Source organism: Carassius auratus, chromosome 44 (genome assembly GCF_003368295.1).
Source record: "Carassius auratus strain Wakin chromosome 44, ASM336829v1, whole genome shotgun sequence".
Lineage (NCBI taxonomy): Eukaryota > Metazoa > Chordata > Actinopteri > Cypriniformes > Cyprinidae > Carassius > Carassius auratus.
Genome location: NC_039286.1, coordinates 7696911 through 7714881, shown reverse-complemented (window position 1 = coordinate 7714881; position 17971 = coordinate 7696911). Strand labels below are relative to the sequence as shown.

At 37.2% G+C, this 17971-nt stretch overlaps 1 protein-coding gene across 1 annotated transcript; it reads left to right on the top strand.

The window, feature by feature from the left end:
• The first annotated feature begins 256 nt into the window (after positions 1–256).
• On the top strand, positions 257–11227 carry LOC113062335 (WAS/WASL-interacting protein family member 3-like). The gene is made up of 8 exons (XM_026232116.1): positions 257–543; positions 3880–3947; positions 4583–4715; positions 6478–6648; positions 6729–7589; positions 8748–8888; positions 9098–9199; positions 10201–11227. Exons 2-8 carry the CDS (start codon positions 3891–3893, stop codon positions 10239–10241), a joined length of 1506 nt encoding a protein of 501 aa, XP_026087901.1. The 5' UTR covers positions 257–543; positions 3880–3890; the 3' UTR covers positions 10242–11227.
• Positions 11228–17971: the final 6744 nt, after the last annotated feature.

Genomic DNA, 17971 nt, shown 5'->3' with positions numbered 1-17971 from the left:
TTCGGGGTTAAAAACTGTAAATAATACAAACTATGAAACAGCCAGGTTCATGGTCAAGAAGACAACCTCCCACTGCGCGCCGCCTGATGTGTTGTCATTTGCGCGTGCACCCTAGCCGCAACGGGGTATACAGGAATATAGGGTGCGCGTGCTGTAGTCCAGATCAGTTCACACATAAATTCCAAACTGAGAAAAGTACCACAGGATTTGGAAAGTGTGTCAGTGTCACTGAGTGTTTATAAATGAACCATTTATAGTGGATTATTTATTTTTTTACCATGTGGACAATTTTCTTCAAGTGTTTTGATTTTTTTTTCGTCACGCACTTAAAGAAAGATTTTACGCGAATAGACGTCGCGAAACCTTTCGTCCTCGGGGTCTTCCTAATTTTGACACAAGCTCGCGGTCAGTAACTATCTCTCGTGGTCAAAGGCGCGCACTATGAGGATCCAGCCTCGCGCCCAGACTGGCCTCTGACAACTTCCCCGTGTCCACAGGAGGAACAGAGAAACCAACTAAACTTCAGCTTTCCAGCCCGCTAAGGTAAAGTTGCCTTTAAAGAATACACTGACTACAGTAAACCAAGTTTTGCATAATACATTTGAACCACTACCGTTATTTCTCAGCTGGACTCTGTTGGTGAGTGTCATTTTACACAAAGCACTGACAGTAACCAGCTTTAAATGTGAACAGTCTGGTCATATTTCACAACTTTTCGAATGACACGGTTTAGTAGTTTTAATGGTTAAAATTTTGTAAGTTGACCCTTAATGGGATAGTTCGCCCAATAATGACAATTCTGTCGTTTACTCACGCTGTCCTGTCCAAGCCTGATGCATGACTGACTTACTTGGTGAAACAGCAAATAATATATGTTGATGAATATTAATGAAGTTCAATTGTAAATAAAAAAAATTATTTCGCAAAGGCAAAACCTTTTATCAAAATATCTTCTTTTATGGTGCACTGAAGGAAGAAATTCATACAGGTTTGTAAAGAAATTAGGGTGAATAAATGAAATTTTTTTTTTGTCAGCTATCCCTTCAAGTAAACAAACCTGTTTATTTTCATATTAATTATTCATTTAAATAATAATTTAATTTTAACTCTCTTACACTGTACTTAACATTGCAGGTTTTTAAGTCTAATGTTCTAAAAATTCACATGAAATTAATGGAAAAAAATATATATATATGAAAAGATATACATAAAAATGAATACAAATCATTCACATGTGTCATGATTAGCACTGGACAGATATTATACAGCATTTCTCAACAGGTGGATATAAATGTTTCCTCATGGGTGGACTAGCACTGTGTGTCAGCATCTCCACGGGAAAGCTTTTAATGGGACTCTAGGGAAAGACAGAGTTGCTGCTGGATGAAATATAACCCACATTATCTTGGACAGTTATATCATGAAAGAGGCCCAAAGGATGGATAGCTGGTACTTTAAGTGTTTTTTGAATAATGTTGGGATTTTATACATTTAGTGATGCAACAAATGTGAAATTAATTTCACATTAAAATTTCCTAATGCTTGAACTTGTCCGTTTGTCATTTCCTCCATGGAGCAATACGACAATAACACAGTGTGTTCTATTTTGTTCTATTTTGACAACAATAAACATTCCTAAAAATGAACATATGAACTAATTCCCTTCTACATTTCTCAGCTCTATTTAGCGTGTTTCTCTTCCTCACACAATAGTGAAGTGAAGTGAAGTGACATTCAGCCAAGTATGGTGACCCATACTCAGAATTTGTGCTCTGCATTTAACCCATCCGAAATTCACAGCAGCCATTTATGCTGCGGCGCCCGGGGAGCAGTTGGGGGTTCAATGTCTTGCTCAAAGGGCACCTAAGTCATGGTATTGAAGGTGGAGAGAGAGCTGTTCATGCACTACCCCCACCCACAATTCCGTCCGGCCTGAGACTAGAACTCACAACCCTTCGATTGGGAGTCCAACCCTCTAACCATTAGGCCACGACTTCCCCATAACAATAACATAACAATAACATAACAATAGCCCTGTTTGGCTGCTGGGCTGACCAGAAGTTTGAACAGCTCTGTTTCTCAAACAACAGACTCCATTGTTATCGCTGGTGCCCTTCGGCTCTTGATAAAGTAGATCTGGAGAAGTAAATCTGAGATCATTTGTATGCATGTTCCTTTTACAAGTCAAGTTCACAGTTTTATTTGTTAGAGATGGCCCTAGTTCAGGGTTAAATGCAGTTTCTTCAAAAGATGATCTTTGGAACCTCTCACTAGCCATTGTGGAAGCAGGAGATTGGGTTTCCTAAAAGAGAAGGGAGTGTTCCTGTCGGGTGCATCTGTGATGGACAGGCTTCCTGCCAAGAGGAACATGTGGAGATAGAGGGGGTGTGGGGAGATCGCTTTGTCATGTCAAAATCTCTGTGAAGCGCTGAAAAGTTCTTGGTGTTCTTTAACACTTGTGTTTAGCTGGAGCTCCAACTGTAAGTCAGCATTTACAAAATACATTTACATTTAAAATAAAATGTGTGGACAATAATTTAATTGAATTGTGTATTATTTGATTTAATATTTATTAATGTAAATTTCTATAATTAAACTATACATTTTGCTAAATTATAATATACTTTTCAGAAAATTTGTTAGACCTATAGTAGACCACCTGGGAATATGATCACGCAATATTTATCTTGTTTTGTATTTTTTGTATTTATAATTTCTATTGTAATGTATTTCATTATTTTTTGTGCTATTTTTTTGTATATCTTAAAGATGTAGGCTAAACATTGTGATCTTTTGACTTGACTGACTTTTTAATATTGCACGTATCAGAAATATATATTTCTGACAGTTAATACTCTTTCCTTTTATTTTTATATATTTGTCTGTACTGCACTGTTGTTCTTTTTGGACCATGTTTGCTGATCAAGTTTATGCTGTATAAGAAAACTAGGCAAAGTACAAATATATATATATATATATATAACACTATATATACAGTGAAAAGTTTTTTAACAGTAAGATTATATTTTTTTTTAAGAATTATTTTCGGTTCACCAAGCCTGCATTTATTTGATCCAAAATACAGCAAAAGCAATACTTTTATGAACTATTATAATATTATAATTTTTTATATGATAAAATATTACATTTTAATGTTATATTTAAAACAATAATTTATTCCTGATTTCAAAGCTGATTTTTTTGCATTATTACTCCAGTCTTCAGTGTCACATGATCCTTCAAAAATCGTTCTAATGTTCTGATTTATTATTATTTTTTTTATTATTATTATTAATAATAATAATATTTAAACAGCTGAGTGCATTTTTTTCAGCATTATTTGATGAACAGAAAGATTCCGAAGATCAGCATTTATCTGAAATTAAATGCTTTCATAAAAATTGCACTATACCATTCAAAATCTTGGAGTCTGTTTTTGAGTGGGTGGGGGTAGGGGTTATAGAAATAGAAAATAGAAATTAATACTTTTTATGTAGCAAGCATACCTTAAATTGATAAAAGGTGATGGGAAATACATTTATAATGTTACAAAAGATTTCTATGTCAGATGAATACTGTTCTTCTGAACTTACTGTTCATAAGTGAAACCTGAAAAATGTCCCTCAGCTGTTAGCTGTTAATAATAATAATAAATGTTATTTGAGCAGCAAATCAGAATTTTAGAATGATTCAAATGTAATAGTACATTTAATTATGTCATCTTTGAATATATAATTATAATATTAATTTTGTTTAATAATAATAATTTAAATAATCTGTGTTAGGTCAGACAGAGAGGTCAAATCATGTAAATAGTGCTATCCGGAGGGCAAGCGTCACAGCTCCCAGTTTGTGTTTCAATATATGACTGTTTTTCAGGTTCTAGAGCAATGTCTGTCCCTCCTCCTCCACCTCCACCACCTCCACCTTCTAAAGCTCCTGCACAAGTGAGTTCCATGCACACACACATTCACAGACAGCTATTATTGTAATATAGTTCATCAGAATGTGTGCATATTGGCTCTGTCTTTTTCCATCTGTTTCTCTGTCTGTCTTTCTCTTCGTTCCCGTCATGCAGTTCCTCCTGGCTAGATATGCATTATAAATTAGAGATAAAATTACACTCGGAGGCATATACAGCACAGGTGTCACATGTTCAGATTTGGCTTTCTGTTTGAATGCATGTGCACACAAATGACATCTTTGAACAAGTTAAAATGCACGTTAAAGGGATAATTCAACCTGTACTGAAAATGATGAAACATTTACTCACCCTCATGCCTTTTTAAACCCGTATGAAAAAACAAAAGAAGGTATTTAAAAATATCCAAGCCATGAAATTGTTGTTTTGGACTCCTATGAGTTTCATTATATGGATAAAAACAGATGAATCAGTCTTCATTCAGTCTTTAGTCATGTTAAAATTCGGTACCTGATTAGATTAGACCACTTTTCACTAGTTTGAGTTTTGGTATATCATGGATACTGTGAAAAAAATCTAAAGAAAACTAAAGGCACAGTGAAACTCATTACAACTTCACAACACTAAGAAAGTTTAATTTTTTCCGCTCTTTCTTTACAGTCACGGACAGACCCTCCTAAACTCCAGTGTTCTGAGGGTGGAGGTCGCAATGCTCTCCTGTCTGACATTCAGAAAGGGACGAGGCTGAAAAAGGTCAAACAGGTCAATGACAGAAGCGCACCAGTCTTTGACAGTGAGTCAAAATCTAATTTATTAACATAAGCCCAATTCTTTAACGCAGATCAGGTGAAATTAGTCACTTGGCTACAATCCATCTGTTTGCAAGCATGGGAAATATGAATACTAAACTGATATGATTTCAGGTTCATTTCCTGATTATCTTATTTTGCAGTCGAAAATTAATATCTGCTGGATGATGGCAACAATATTAAAAACTTTATTAATGTAACCATCGCTACCAGCAATGCATTTTCAATGATTGGATATTAAAGATGAGAGCATTGTGTCAGCATGAGAACCTTTATTGAATTTCTCTCTTGAGAAGTTTGAGAAACAGTACAAAAAGTAAGTATGAGGAGAAAACCAGGTGTCAGAGGAAGTCTGAGTGACTGATAAGTTGTTAGGATTTATCAGTGTAAGTGCTATATTTGAAATCAAGGTCCATAGCCACTGGGTTCTCACACTTCAAAGCACTCACGTGCACACTAAGACACATATGCTTTCTATCTATATATGGAAATGCACAGCGGCATATAAAAGGCCAAGACCTCAGGAAGTGCTGGAGTGAGGATCACACAGAAAGTGGAGGGTGACAATGCTCCTCATCTTCCTCTTTATTACAAAGGACAACAGTATTCTTTGTGCTCAGGACATGCCATGTTCATGAATAAGTCATTGGCTCACTTCAGCTTACTGTTCCTGTTTATGCATCACTTTTTGTCTTGAGTCTGTTTGCTTTATGTGACTGAAAGTAGGATGTTCTTGGGCAGCTTTTATTGGTGCTGGAAAAGGTTATTATTATAAGAGGAGCTATTAAGATGACAAAAAAATAGATATTGAAACTATATTTTAATTTGCAACTGTAGTCTATAACTATCATTTCATTTATGTATCAAAAAAGACATTTTGTAAAAAAATTTTTTTACACTTCATGGATCTAAGTAATGTTGTGTCATGTTAAACATTATTTAACTATGCTAAAATTCACTACCTGACAAGATTAGACCATTTGATGCCTCTACTTTTATCCTTTCGGAGCTCCTCCATGGGACTCGAGACCGGTGAGTGGCGCAGGTGTCACTCATCATCATTTACTCCACCGGCCTCGTATATGAATACAAATCCAGTCTGAGTTATTTTTAAATTTGTCTTTGATCTTTCAAGCTGTTCGAATGCCACTCAGCGGGTGTTGCACTGCATCAGTCCAAGAGAATTTTAATAAAAAGCTATCCCATTAAAAAAAGTGTCTCACATGGCTCTGGGGGGTGAACAAATGCCTCCTGTAGTGAATCGATACGTTTTTGTAAGAAAAATATCCATATTCAAAACGTAATAAACCCTTTAATCTAGCATGCCCTCACAGTTGTAAAACGGAAGCAGCTCTGGGACGGTCAGCATTGTGCATACGCCAAAACCAACATTTGTTAACAAGAGTAAAGGAAGCAAAGTTTCCCTACTTAAGCAAAGGAAATCCAGTCTCCTCTTGGCTTTTATCAAAATCCTCCGACATTCTTGTTTACAAATACTTGTTTTGTACTTCTAATTAGTGACCGTTGTTTTTATTTCTCTTCTGCATTTCCACGTGCGTCACTTCTGAGTGCCGCATGTGCAACGCTGACCTCATACATCACCCCCCCCCCCGAACTGATTCATTTACTGTCAACTGTGAGCGCAAGCTAGATTAAAGTGTTTATAACATTTTGAAAATTGATATTTTTCATGCTCTACTAGGTGGAATCACAATAAGCATAATGGTGATGTATGTATTTTTGCAGAACCTAAAGTGAAAAGTGTGGATGACAGTGGAAGAAATGTGGCTGCTGGAAGCTCTACAAACGCAGCAGGATCTGCTCCATCTGCAGTGGGCACAAGTGGACTGTTTGCCGGGGGATTTCCTGTACTCAAACCACCTGGACAAAGAGACCAACAGCCGCATCAAAACCCAGGTATTGAAGTCAGATCTGTTTATTCTCAAGCCTTGAATAACTTTTGAATTTCTTTTTGATGTGGCGTGTATGTGTTTCAGTGTCTCGTTCCGGCTCTACCGCAAGCCTGAAGCAGCCTCTCTGCAACCCTCCATCTCAGGGAGATGGGTTCAGAGGAAGTGCACCTGATCTTTCCCCCTCCCAAAAACCTTTGGAAAGAGCCTTCACACTGTCTAAAACTCAGTTTAATTCCTCATACACCGCCCCTTCCTCTGCCCCTCCACCTCCTCCTCAGGAGCGGCCCTGTAATAGACCACCTCCTCTCACTACCGGCCTGCCCCCACCCCCTCCTCCTCAATCGGCAAAACCCACTAGGCTAAAATCACACTCCATTCCAATGACTATGACTCCGCCTCCTCCACTGCCTCCCTCGGTTCCTCCGTCCTCACTTCCTGATAGATCGTCTGGGGTCTTCTACCCTCCGCCCCCTCCACCGCCTTCATCAATCCCTTCATCCTCGCTCCCTGACAGGTCATCTGGGATCTTCTTCCCTCCACCACCTCCATCAGTCCCTCCATCCTCTCTTCCTGACAGGTCATCTGGGATCTTCTGCCCTCCTCCACCACCTCCGTCAATCCCTCCATCCTCGCTCAGTGACAGGTCATCTGGGATCTTCTGCCCTCCTCCACCACCTCCATCAATCCCTACATCCTCGCTCCCTGACAGGTCATCTGGGGTTTTCTTCCCTCCACCTCCTTCTCCACCACCTCCGTCCTCGCTCCCTGACAGGTCGTCTGTAGTCTTCTTCCCTCCGCCCCCTTCTCTTGACCCTTTAGGGCCTCCTGACCCAGCTTCTCTTCCTGATTCGTTTGCATGCAGTCACCCCTCCTCAGCACCTCCTCCACTACCTCAGAAAGTACCACCTTTGCCACGACGACCCCCTGCATCGACACGCTGTTCAGGTAGATGACCTTTGTAATGTATATTATATACACATTTTAATATAAGGTCCCGTTTTTCGCAGCTTTGATTGTTTTTGAAGCCTTGATTGTGTTTACAGTGTGCAATATAACATGTGTTCATGTTTCGCGTGTAAAAAAACACAATTCACAGCTGTGTATACAGCTGTTTTCACTGTCCTAAAAAACGGGCTGATGACTTCCTTGTTCTATAAAGTCCCTCCTTCAGAAATACGTAATGAGTTCTGATTGTGCCAGTTGTTCCTGTGTTGTGATTTGACACCAGCTTAGAGCAGGCTGACCTGTTAACGCAATTGGACTAGATTTGGACTAGTTTTGAGAAGCAAGTGGGGCATGGAGCATGTGTTGGAGATGTACTTATAATCACAGGATTTAATCACATTTTAATCACATATAATCACATTTTTACTGACGAGATGCGCATGAAAATCACATTTGTTTTTTTGCACAGCCCTAAAATCTAGATACCAAAGCTAAACAGCGTTGCCCTTTGTGTAATAAGTTACAGAAACTGTTAAACGCACCAACTTAAATAATAAAATACACTTACCGGTTGTGGTCCTTAAACAACGCCTTCTCCAGACAAAGAGGGAACTGCTCCATCTTTCAAGAATAATATTTGTGCGAATCCGGAATTAAACTGATTGAGATTGAGGAAGCTGTCCTCAGCAAAATGTGCTGCACATAGTTTTACATGTGGATTATAATTTTCGGGAACAGAGATAGACATAAATTGTAACCATTAATCTCCAAGTACAGCGTCTCTGGGAAGCCCAAACAAAGATGATCGGACTCCGAAAATGAAAATAACAGCGTTTCGATGACATGGCGACAAACACAAACGCAACTCTTCCTCTTCTGTTAAATAAAATATCTCGCTTGGCATTGAACTTTGAGCTTTAGAATTTTACAGATATTATTTATACTCTAACAACATCATTACACACTAACTGAAGTTTAAAACATGGGATCACAAAGAACGGGACCTTTAATATATTTTAAAATGTAATTTATTCCTGTGATGACAAAACTCCAGTCTTCAGTGTCACATGATCCTTCAGAAATGTCAGAACAAAAAACTTAAATGAAAACATAACTGAGATAAATTATAGTCATTTATTAAGACTTTTGGATTGACAGGTGCTCCACGGATGGCTCCACCCCCTGTTCCCCCTGCTCGATCTCCTAACACTGAACTCTCCAGTAGGATCCCACCCCCTTCTCCTCTCCCACAGTCAGCTCCGCCCAGCTCTGTACGCAACGGACACCTGCACAGCTTAGGTGAGACTGCAGGTTCTCTTTAATGATGAAGCTAAACGTCTAAATTGGCTAGCATCTAATGAACAGCAACAAGCACTTACACTAGTAACGAAACAGTGAAAATATGATTTGCTAATAGTGTATTTGCATGTTTGTGTTTGTGCATATGCAAAGCACATTAATTTAACATTGCATTTCAGTTTTTTTTACTTTCTTTGTCTGCTTTTCAGATGACTTTGAAACTAAGTTTCACTTCCATCCGATTGAGGACTTCCCCCCTCCTGAAGAGTTCAGGCCCTTCCCACGTATCTACCCCAGCAAAGAGAACAGAGGTACAACAACCTCTTTGTGTGTGAGAGTGTGTGTGAGCAAAGGTGAAGTTTCTGTTCAATTACACTGCTCACAATGTTGCCTCTGTTCATTTAGACAGGCTTGAGACAGATGATCTTTATATATATATATATATATATATATATATATATATATATATATATTATATTTGTACAATTGTAATACTGCATTTGCTTTATACACAACTACATGTATAATGTAGCCTAAAATTTGTGGCAGGTGATAATAGGATGGGAGAAGTTTTCATAACAAATTCCAGAATATATTAAGTATCGATGTGCTTGAATTTGACAGCAAAAAATCTCATATAACACGTTTTAAATCCAAATAAAGCATTAGGATGCTCACACAGTGATAGTGTCGATTAAAATCATGGGCAGCACAAGTGTTTTCAACAATTATGATAATAAAAAATGTTTCTTGGGCAGCAAACATCTTCATTTTAAAATACAGTATATTAAAATAGAAAATAGTTATTTTAAAGTAACACTATATGACTGTATATTACGTGTCACGCAGGTACTGGTGTATGTAATAGCAGTTAGTCATCGATACTGGTCTAATACAGTCTGAATATAAACACTTATTATAGGTGTACCGTAGTGATTCAGGATAAGACAAACATTTTAATTGTGTCATTATTTCTGTTTTTACTGTTTTTTAAACAGATAAAAAAAAAGGCTGGTGAGCGTTTGAGACTTCTTTAAAAAATGACTGAAAACATCTGACCAAACGCAAACTTTTGAATAGTAGTGTACACTGTAAACAAGTCTCTGTTTCAATGTAAAACAGTTTGTTTCAGGATCATTTATTATCCGATCCAAGATGAAACAATTGTGCATACAAAATTGAAACATAAATAGTTTTATCAGTTCCTTGGTTGATTGGTATCATTTATAAAAAAACAAACAAACACTGAAACTAAATCTAGAAATAACCAGATTCTTATTGAACATGAACTCTTCCCATTTTGTTTTCACAGTCAACCCACAACCTCCTGCCAGGAGGACTCATTTAAGATGAAATGGGACAACATAAAGTTTGGTGCTAACTTTTTGTAGGATATATTTTAAGCATCATCCTCATCGTCAGTGAGGAACAGCAGCCAGATCTGTAGGTCAAATCAACTCACTCGAGCACCACTTAATCAATCTCATCTGCATTACCTATGAAAACATTATAGTTTGATGTAAAACTAATGGTTTTTTTTTTTTTGCCATCCACATTTCAAGAGCAAGTTTCCTCATTACAGCTGCAGCCATATTAAAACCCCTAATTCTTATATATATATAAAAAATCTAATTCATTTTCTAATTAATTTAATGTTTTTGGAACAAAAATATTATGCCTAATAATTTTGCTTATCATACCTGACAAGGCTTTTATTAATTATACTGTCACCTGTCAACTTACCCTGAATGGACTGAAAGGGCAAATTATTAGACTACTAACAGAATAAAAATGAGAAAAAAAGATTAAAACATGGCAAAAGGAAAGAGTGTTAAATCTATACATACAGATCAGAGAAGTCTTGCTAACATTACTGTTTAGGGCATCAGTTTTTGTAAAAGGGAAAGAAGTTAACCACTATGAGTGAAACTGTATTTTAGGTCTAAGGTGAAAAGAGAAAATGGTTGAAGTGGATGAAACTATATACGGGAAAGTAAATTAAATTACAGTATCCTCTTCTCAATGGTTCTAGTGGCTGCTGGAGTCCTTTGTTACTAACTCTACATCTAACTCATCAAATCAAGATTTTCTAATACACCAAAGAAAAAAATACTTTTTTTGTTTACCCTCAATCCATGTTTTAAATTATTATTATTATTATTATTATTTACATCTGTCTGTATTTGAAATCTGTGCCAGTATGAAATGCTCTATTAAAGCTCTGAATCAAGAAGGACACATGAGAGACACTGGGAAACAGTGCCACCCACTGGACATGCTTGCAATTTATTGCTCTGTCTGAATAAATGATTATTTTACCCAAATAAACATTACAAGACATACTTGTTTCAGTGAAAAATTATCAAGCAGAGAATTAATAGGTATCTTTTCATAAACATTATGTTCAATAAATACCTGCATTTACAATACATGCTTCACAGGGCACGTACCAGCGAATAGTGCTTAGTCTCTTGGGAACAAGAACATGATATGCATACAGAAAACATGCACAGTCATTTCCAATACCAAACAAATATATACGTTTTGTATAAACATATTATACATTCATTTAAATCATAATGTCTTCTCATTCCTTTTCCCTAAAACATTCATCCACCAGCTCAGCTGTTACTCATGTGTCTTCAGTGTCACATGATCCTTCAGGAATCATTCTGATATGCTGATTTAATGCTCAAAAAACTTTAGCAAATGTTGAAAATATTTGTGTGTTTTTTTATATATATTTTTCCAGAAACTGTTATATTTATTCAGTTTAAATAAACAGCAGTTTAAAAAAAAACAGAAATCTTTTGTAACAATGTAAATGTCTTTATGTCAACTTAAACTATCCTTGCTGAATGAAAGTATTTTAAAAAATCTCACTGACCCCAGACTGTTAAATGGTAGCTTGTGTATATATTTATATTCAAAGTCAATGCATCAAACTAGTTGCAAGTGTTAAAAAAATTACATATAAGTCTGAGGCCTTTGTGTCACAGCGCTTGACTGATTGATTGATAGGAGGTATCTACACTCTAAAAACTGCTGGGTTGAAAACAACCCAATTTGGGTTATTTTGACAACCCAGCGCTGGATCAAAAAGGGACGAACCCAGCGCTGGGTTGTTTTAACCCAACCAGTTGGGTTATCATATTTAACCCAGCCTGCTGGGTTGCCTTTTTTATGGTTTAAAATGACTATATTGCAGGGTTTAAAAAAACAGAGCGGGTGTTTTTTTTATCACTGTATTTCAGAAGGAAAACTACTGTATTTAGAAAATGTTCGATATCATTTCGCATGTGCTTGATAAGGCAGCGTTTGTGAGCTCAGTACCGCTCTGCAGCCGTTACCAGAGAAACCTACCTCTCGCTCTTAGCGCCTCCTGCTGGCAGAAAATAAACTCGCAGAGTGCAGCCATGTGGGGAAACAATGCATTTCTACGTTAAAATTAACCCAAATTGAGCTAGCCATTAAACCTACAAATGTTGTTCATTTTAAATATCACTTTTACACACAAACAATAATTACCAAAAGGAAAATATTTATTAAAAACAAGAGAAAAGTCAAAAAGTAACATGTTAGAAGAAATGCAGAAAAGGATGGCATTAACAGCTACAGAGTTCATAAACAAAGCATTGAACATTTGATGAATATAACTTAAGATCAAATTGGACTTTGTTCAATTGTATATTGTATAAAAATATACGAAAACACATACAATAAATTTAAAATTAGTTAGTTTTTTTTCCAACTATTCTGGCATGACAGTACACAAATAAATCACAACATTAACTTTGATATTATAACATTTAACAGACGCATGTGTGTGTGTGTGTGTGTGTGTGTGTGTGTGTGTGAAAGAATGTGAGCAGGTGTATGAATGACAGAGTGTAAACTTTTCTACTAAACAACACAGAAAAAGCATTTAACTTTTTTTTTTTTTAACAAATTATACACTTACAGTTTGTTTCATAGTCCATGAATACAGATCATGCATCACGGTCAATTTTCATGATCTCTTTAGCATAACTGATGTAATCATGAAGAAGCCCCATCAGCACAGCATGTGACATCTTCTACATCATCCAGGGCAGCGTCCTCCTTTAAAACCACCGCTGCATCAGTTTAGGGGAAAGAAGATTCTCCTCTCTGACCAGCATTCATCCCAGTCACCGCCTGCTCTTCATCAGTGGCCTAAGAGAAACACATTTGAAAAAATTAAACATTTAATTAAACTAACCATTTTCAGGTAGAAATATTCTCACAATATACCTCACAATATTCACGTACATGGAGGGCTGCTCTTCAAACCGATAGTTCACCAAATAATTAAAATGTTCATAATTTACTCTCCCCATGTTTTTCCAGACTCATACAAACTCTGTTCATTTTTTGGAAAACATATGAATATATTTAATATTCTCTTTTTGTGTCCTCCATTGCTGGTCTGGGAGACCAATATTTTATTTTGAACAGACATGTTTGTTTATCATATAATTTAAGATGTATTCATATATAAATATCAGAATTTACTTCTACAATAACTCTATATTTATGAAGCTTGAAAATACTGATCATCTAAACTATAAATAGATTAACAAATATTATGAGAAAACTAAAAATATATTAATTTATGTTGTAAAGACAGACAAAAGTCTTATAGGTTTGGAATGACTTGAGGGCAAGTAAATGATTTTTTGTGTGAACTTTACCTCTAAGAGCGAAGACCAAGAATGATGACTCTCCAAATCAGACAACTCCAAAGTTGGTTTGAGTTCTGCAATGAAAAACACAGACATCAATGGTCTTAATGAAATGAGCACGTAATCACACTGTTGTTGCATCAAAATGTGAAGTAAACTGGCAGGAGACAACAGAAAAATTTATTTTCTAAAAATAACTTACATAAAATCTCAAGGGAATGATGATCTCCCATGTCTCTTGCTTTTAACATCTACAAAAACAAAAAACAAACATTATTTTACTCTTAGTAAAAAAACAACAACTGATAACATGAAATTATGAAGTTTACTTGCCTTAAACGATCTTTCCCTCTCTTCAGAAGAAGCTGAGAAAACCACCTCCTCACACAAGCAGACTTCTGTGTCCTTAACTTCAGTTAGTTTGAGTTCTGCAAAGAGGGGCATCAATGGTTTCAATAAAATATTAACATATACATACATACATATATAAAATCACACTGTTTTTGCATCAAAATGTGAAGTTAACAGGCAGGACACAACAGAAACATAAATTTTCTTTAAAAAAAAAAGTAATAATAATTTAACTTACATCAGTCTCAAAAGAATGAAGTTATCTTGTCTCTGGATTTCAACATCTAAAAAAACACACACATTATTTTAGTCTTAGTAAAAATAAAGATAACTTGATGTTATTCTGAAGTTTACTCTCCTTAAACCGTCTGTCCCTCTCTTCAGAAGAACACCTCCTCCTCATCCTCACACAGGTCTGCGACTCCTCACACAAACAGCTTCTGTGTCTTTAACTCTCAGCGCGAGGACAATGAAGACAGGAGCTGGACAAGTCTGAAATATTACATGTAAAACATACTTTTAACAGTTACCACTTCAACAGCCTCAAAATAATTATGCTAGTCTTTACTACACAATGCCGTTTCCTTTAGGAGACAAACATACATTCAGTTTGTGACGTAGTGGTTCTGGCTAAGGCAGTTAACTCAAATCACACTTCACAGAACAGTAAATTACCCACACATTTAGAAAAATTGCAAAAAACAGTTTTTCTCTTATTCTTTTTAATGCAACTCAAAATGGTCTTATTTCTTTTTCAATATCTCTTGCTTCAAAGCATGTTAAAGTAAACAACCAATAAACAACCAAAAATAAACCATCTCATGAATCAATACACCATATAGGGCAGCATCAAGGGACCGTTTGTCTTTCAACTGAGTGAGAATAATACAATAATACCCTGGTCAATGACTCAAGTCAACATCAATAAATATTCAAACAATAACATTACACATAACACTTCGGTGTATCAAGTCCATAAGCGAACCAAACATAACCCATTAACTCATATCACATTCATTCATATACATAAGGTTCGTTCAACAGTTCTGATGACCCTTCTGAATGCTTGTGTTCTTGACTGCTCGTGTTCTTAAATGAAGGGTTTAAAGTGGAAATGATTGATGTTTGTGTGTGTGTGTGTGTGTGTGTGTGTGTGTGTGAGTTAGATGTCCAGTAGACCCATTTTTTCGAGAGTCATTGATGATTAATTAGCTTAGTGGAGACAGTGAACTTTTCAAGGCCTACCTGGAGTCCAGTGCACAATCAGGGGATTTGCAGTCCAGCCAAAACACCACAAACGCACTCAAAGTTACAGCGTTCCAACCCCACGTAGTTCAAACACAGCTCATAAACTAATGGGAAACATCTGAACACTCGTCCACTGTGCAGCCAGAGGGACTTCTGTAACACCGTACACTTCAAGCTTGTAGTTTCATTGTCAGCGGCTTTACTTCACAGCATCTACTGTCTGCTAATTCAGCTTTCATATGGCCCAGACACCACAAGGAAAGGAGCAGTTTGCAGGAATTGTAGAACCCAGGCACTCCTCCGCAGCGCAACAAATGAAGCTTACTTAAGACAGTCATCTCCTATTTTGTTTTTTCCCATTTTGCACATTTTAAACATCTATTACCAGGCAGTTCAAAATTCTGACCATCGATTCAGCAGACAAAGACTCAGTGGACACACACTCAACACTCACGATCACCTGTTTTAAATTGATTTGATCACTCAATTTCCTCCAGCTGACTGACTCCTCTCACTTGGTGCATTGCATTTTGGGCTTTGTAGTTCGTTTTCGTCACACTCCCCCTCCGTTGGACAAGGCATCTCATAGTTCCTTATGAGATGTTGAAACATTAAAATCCGAAGAACTCTTCATCAGTTGAGGATTCCTGAAAGAGATCAATAAGGTTTTGTCTGTCTTGTGCTTCTACTTCAGAGGCAGTTGGAAAACAGGGCTTTAAATTGCAAACATGGACAACACGAACATCTTCACCTGTAGATTCCAGTGCTATTTGGTAATTCACTGGTCCCATTTGTTGGATTACCCAGTATGGTCCTTTCCATTTTGGTGCAAGTTTAGCAGTGAAATTGTGCTTTGCACTGGACTGTGAAAAGTGTCTCATCCATACTCGATCCCTTTCTTTGAATAACAGGTCCCGTCGATTCTTATTGTAATTTCGAAGCTGTCTTTGATGTGCTTTCTTACTACTCTCTATTGCTCTAGCTTGCAATTGTTTTAAGTGATACACAGTGTCATAATGGGGTGCATTGGGTGACAGATCACAGCTTTCACCTTTCAGAAGCTTGTCCATGGGCCCCTGTAGTTTCCTTCCCAAGTGAAGTTCTGCAGGAGACATTCCAGTGGTTTCTTGCACTGCAGAGTTAATTGCAAATCTGATTTCTGGTAGGTATTGGTCCCATCGTTTATGATTATCTTCTACAAATGCCGCAATCATACTTTTAAGAGTTCGATTGACTCTTTCGGTCATGTTTGTCTGCGGGTGGTATGCTGTAGTTAATTTTGGTGTTACATTCCAACTCTCACACACTTCTTTAAATATTGCAGACACAAACTGTGTACCTCTGTCAGATACAAGAAAGTCTGGAACTCCCCATCTGGTTAGTACCTCTTTTCGGAATACAGTTGCAACAGTTTTGGCAGTAGCAGTACGAATGGGGAACAGTTCTACCCAACGAGTGAAGTAATCAACAAAGACTAAAAGGTATTCATTTTGGTTAGTGCTACGGGGCAATGGTCCCATGATGTCTACACCCATGATCTGATTTGGTCGTGTGCTATTAATCTTCTGCATTTTACCAGCAGGTTTCCGTTGTTCAGATTTTAGGGTCTGGCATTTAACACATCTTTTGACAAACTGTTTTATATCGGACCACATCCCAGGCCAGAAAGCAACTTCCTGAATTCTCTTGTAAGTTTTAAAGATTCCTGCATGTCCACTCGTGGGGTCACAGTGATAGTGTTCCAGTATAGCTGGCACAAGATCTTTGGGGAGGAAGATACGATAGTGTGATTGATTTTCGGACACTGTTTTTAGATAAAGCTTATCTTCAATTACCTCATATTTTTCCTGCTGCCCTCCCTTGTCCTCAGCCAGAGTTTGAAATATCTGCACAATCGCTGGGTCACTGTGTTGTTTCTCCCAAATTAGTTCATCTGTAATTGGAAGGGTATTCACATCTTTCTGATTTGAATACAAATTAAAGTTTGCATGGGGGGCGAGCCGTGAAAGTGCATCAGGAGCAGCATTCAGTTTCCCTTTTCGATATTCAACAATAAAATCATACTTTTGCAATTGCAGTGCCCATCGAATGAGACGGCTGGTAGTTTTAGGTGAACTCATCACCCACTGCAAAGCAGAGTGATCCGTCACGACAGTGAACATTCTGTGTTCAAGATAGTGCTGCCATTTCTCTAATGCCCATATTACAGCTAAGCATTCTTTTTCTGTTGCAGAATAATTTGACTCCGCGGGATTAAGAGCTCGACTGGCATAAGCAATTACCTCTTCTATACCTTGTCCTCTCTTTTGGGTCAGCACTGCACCCAGTCCTGTCTCACTGGCGTCTGTATATACAATGAAGGGATGCTCGAAATTGGGATGTCCGAGGATTGGTGGAGTCGTTAGGCATGTTTTCAATTCTTCAAAGGCCTGTTGGCATTGTGGTGTCCATTGAAAAACTCGTCCCTTTTTCTTTAAGGAATTAAGTGGTTCAGCAATTCTGGAAAAATTTGCAACAAACCGGTGGTACCACCCAGCTAGTCCAAGAAACCACTGGACTTCCTTCAGATTTCTTGGAACAGGATAGTTTTGAATAGCTTCCACTTTACTTGGGTCAGCTGTAATGCCTTTGTTATTTATTACATGACCTAGGAATGTAACTTCAGGCAAGCAGAACTTACTTTTATGAAGATTGATGGTTAAGCCAGCTTCTTGTAATTTCTGGAAAACAGCTTGGAGGTCAAAGAAATGCTTAGCAACAGATGGGGAATAGACAATAATA

Bases quoted from the DNA above. Each gene is read 5' to 3' on its own strand.
- LOC113062335 (XM_026232116.1), top strand. From the start codon at position 3,891: ATGTCTGTCCCTCCTCCTCCACCTCCACCACCTCCACCTTCTAAAGCT. The intron at 3,948-4,582 runs GTGAGTTCCATG...CTTTCTTTACAG, and splicing joins CTTCTAAAGCTCCTGCACAA to TCACGGACAGACCCTCCTAA. The intron at 9,200-10,200 runs GTACAACAACCT...TTGTTTTCACAG, and splicing joins CCCCAGCAAAGAGAACAGAG to TCAACCCACAACCTCCTGCC.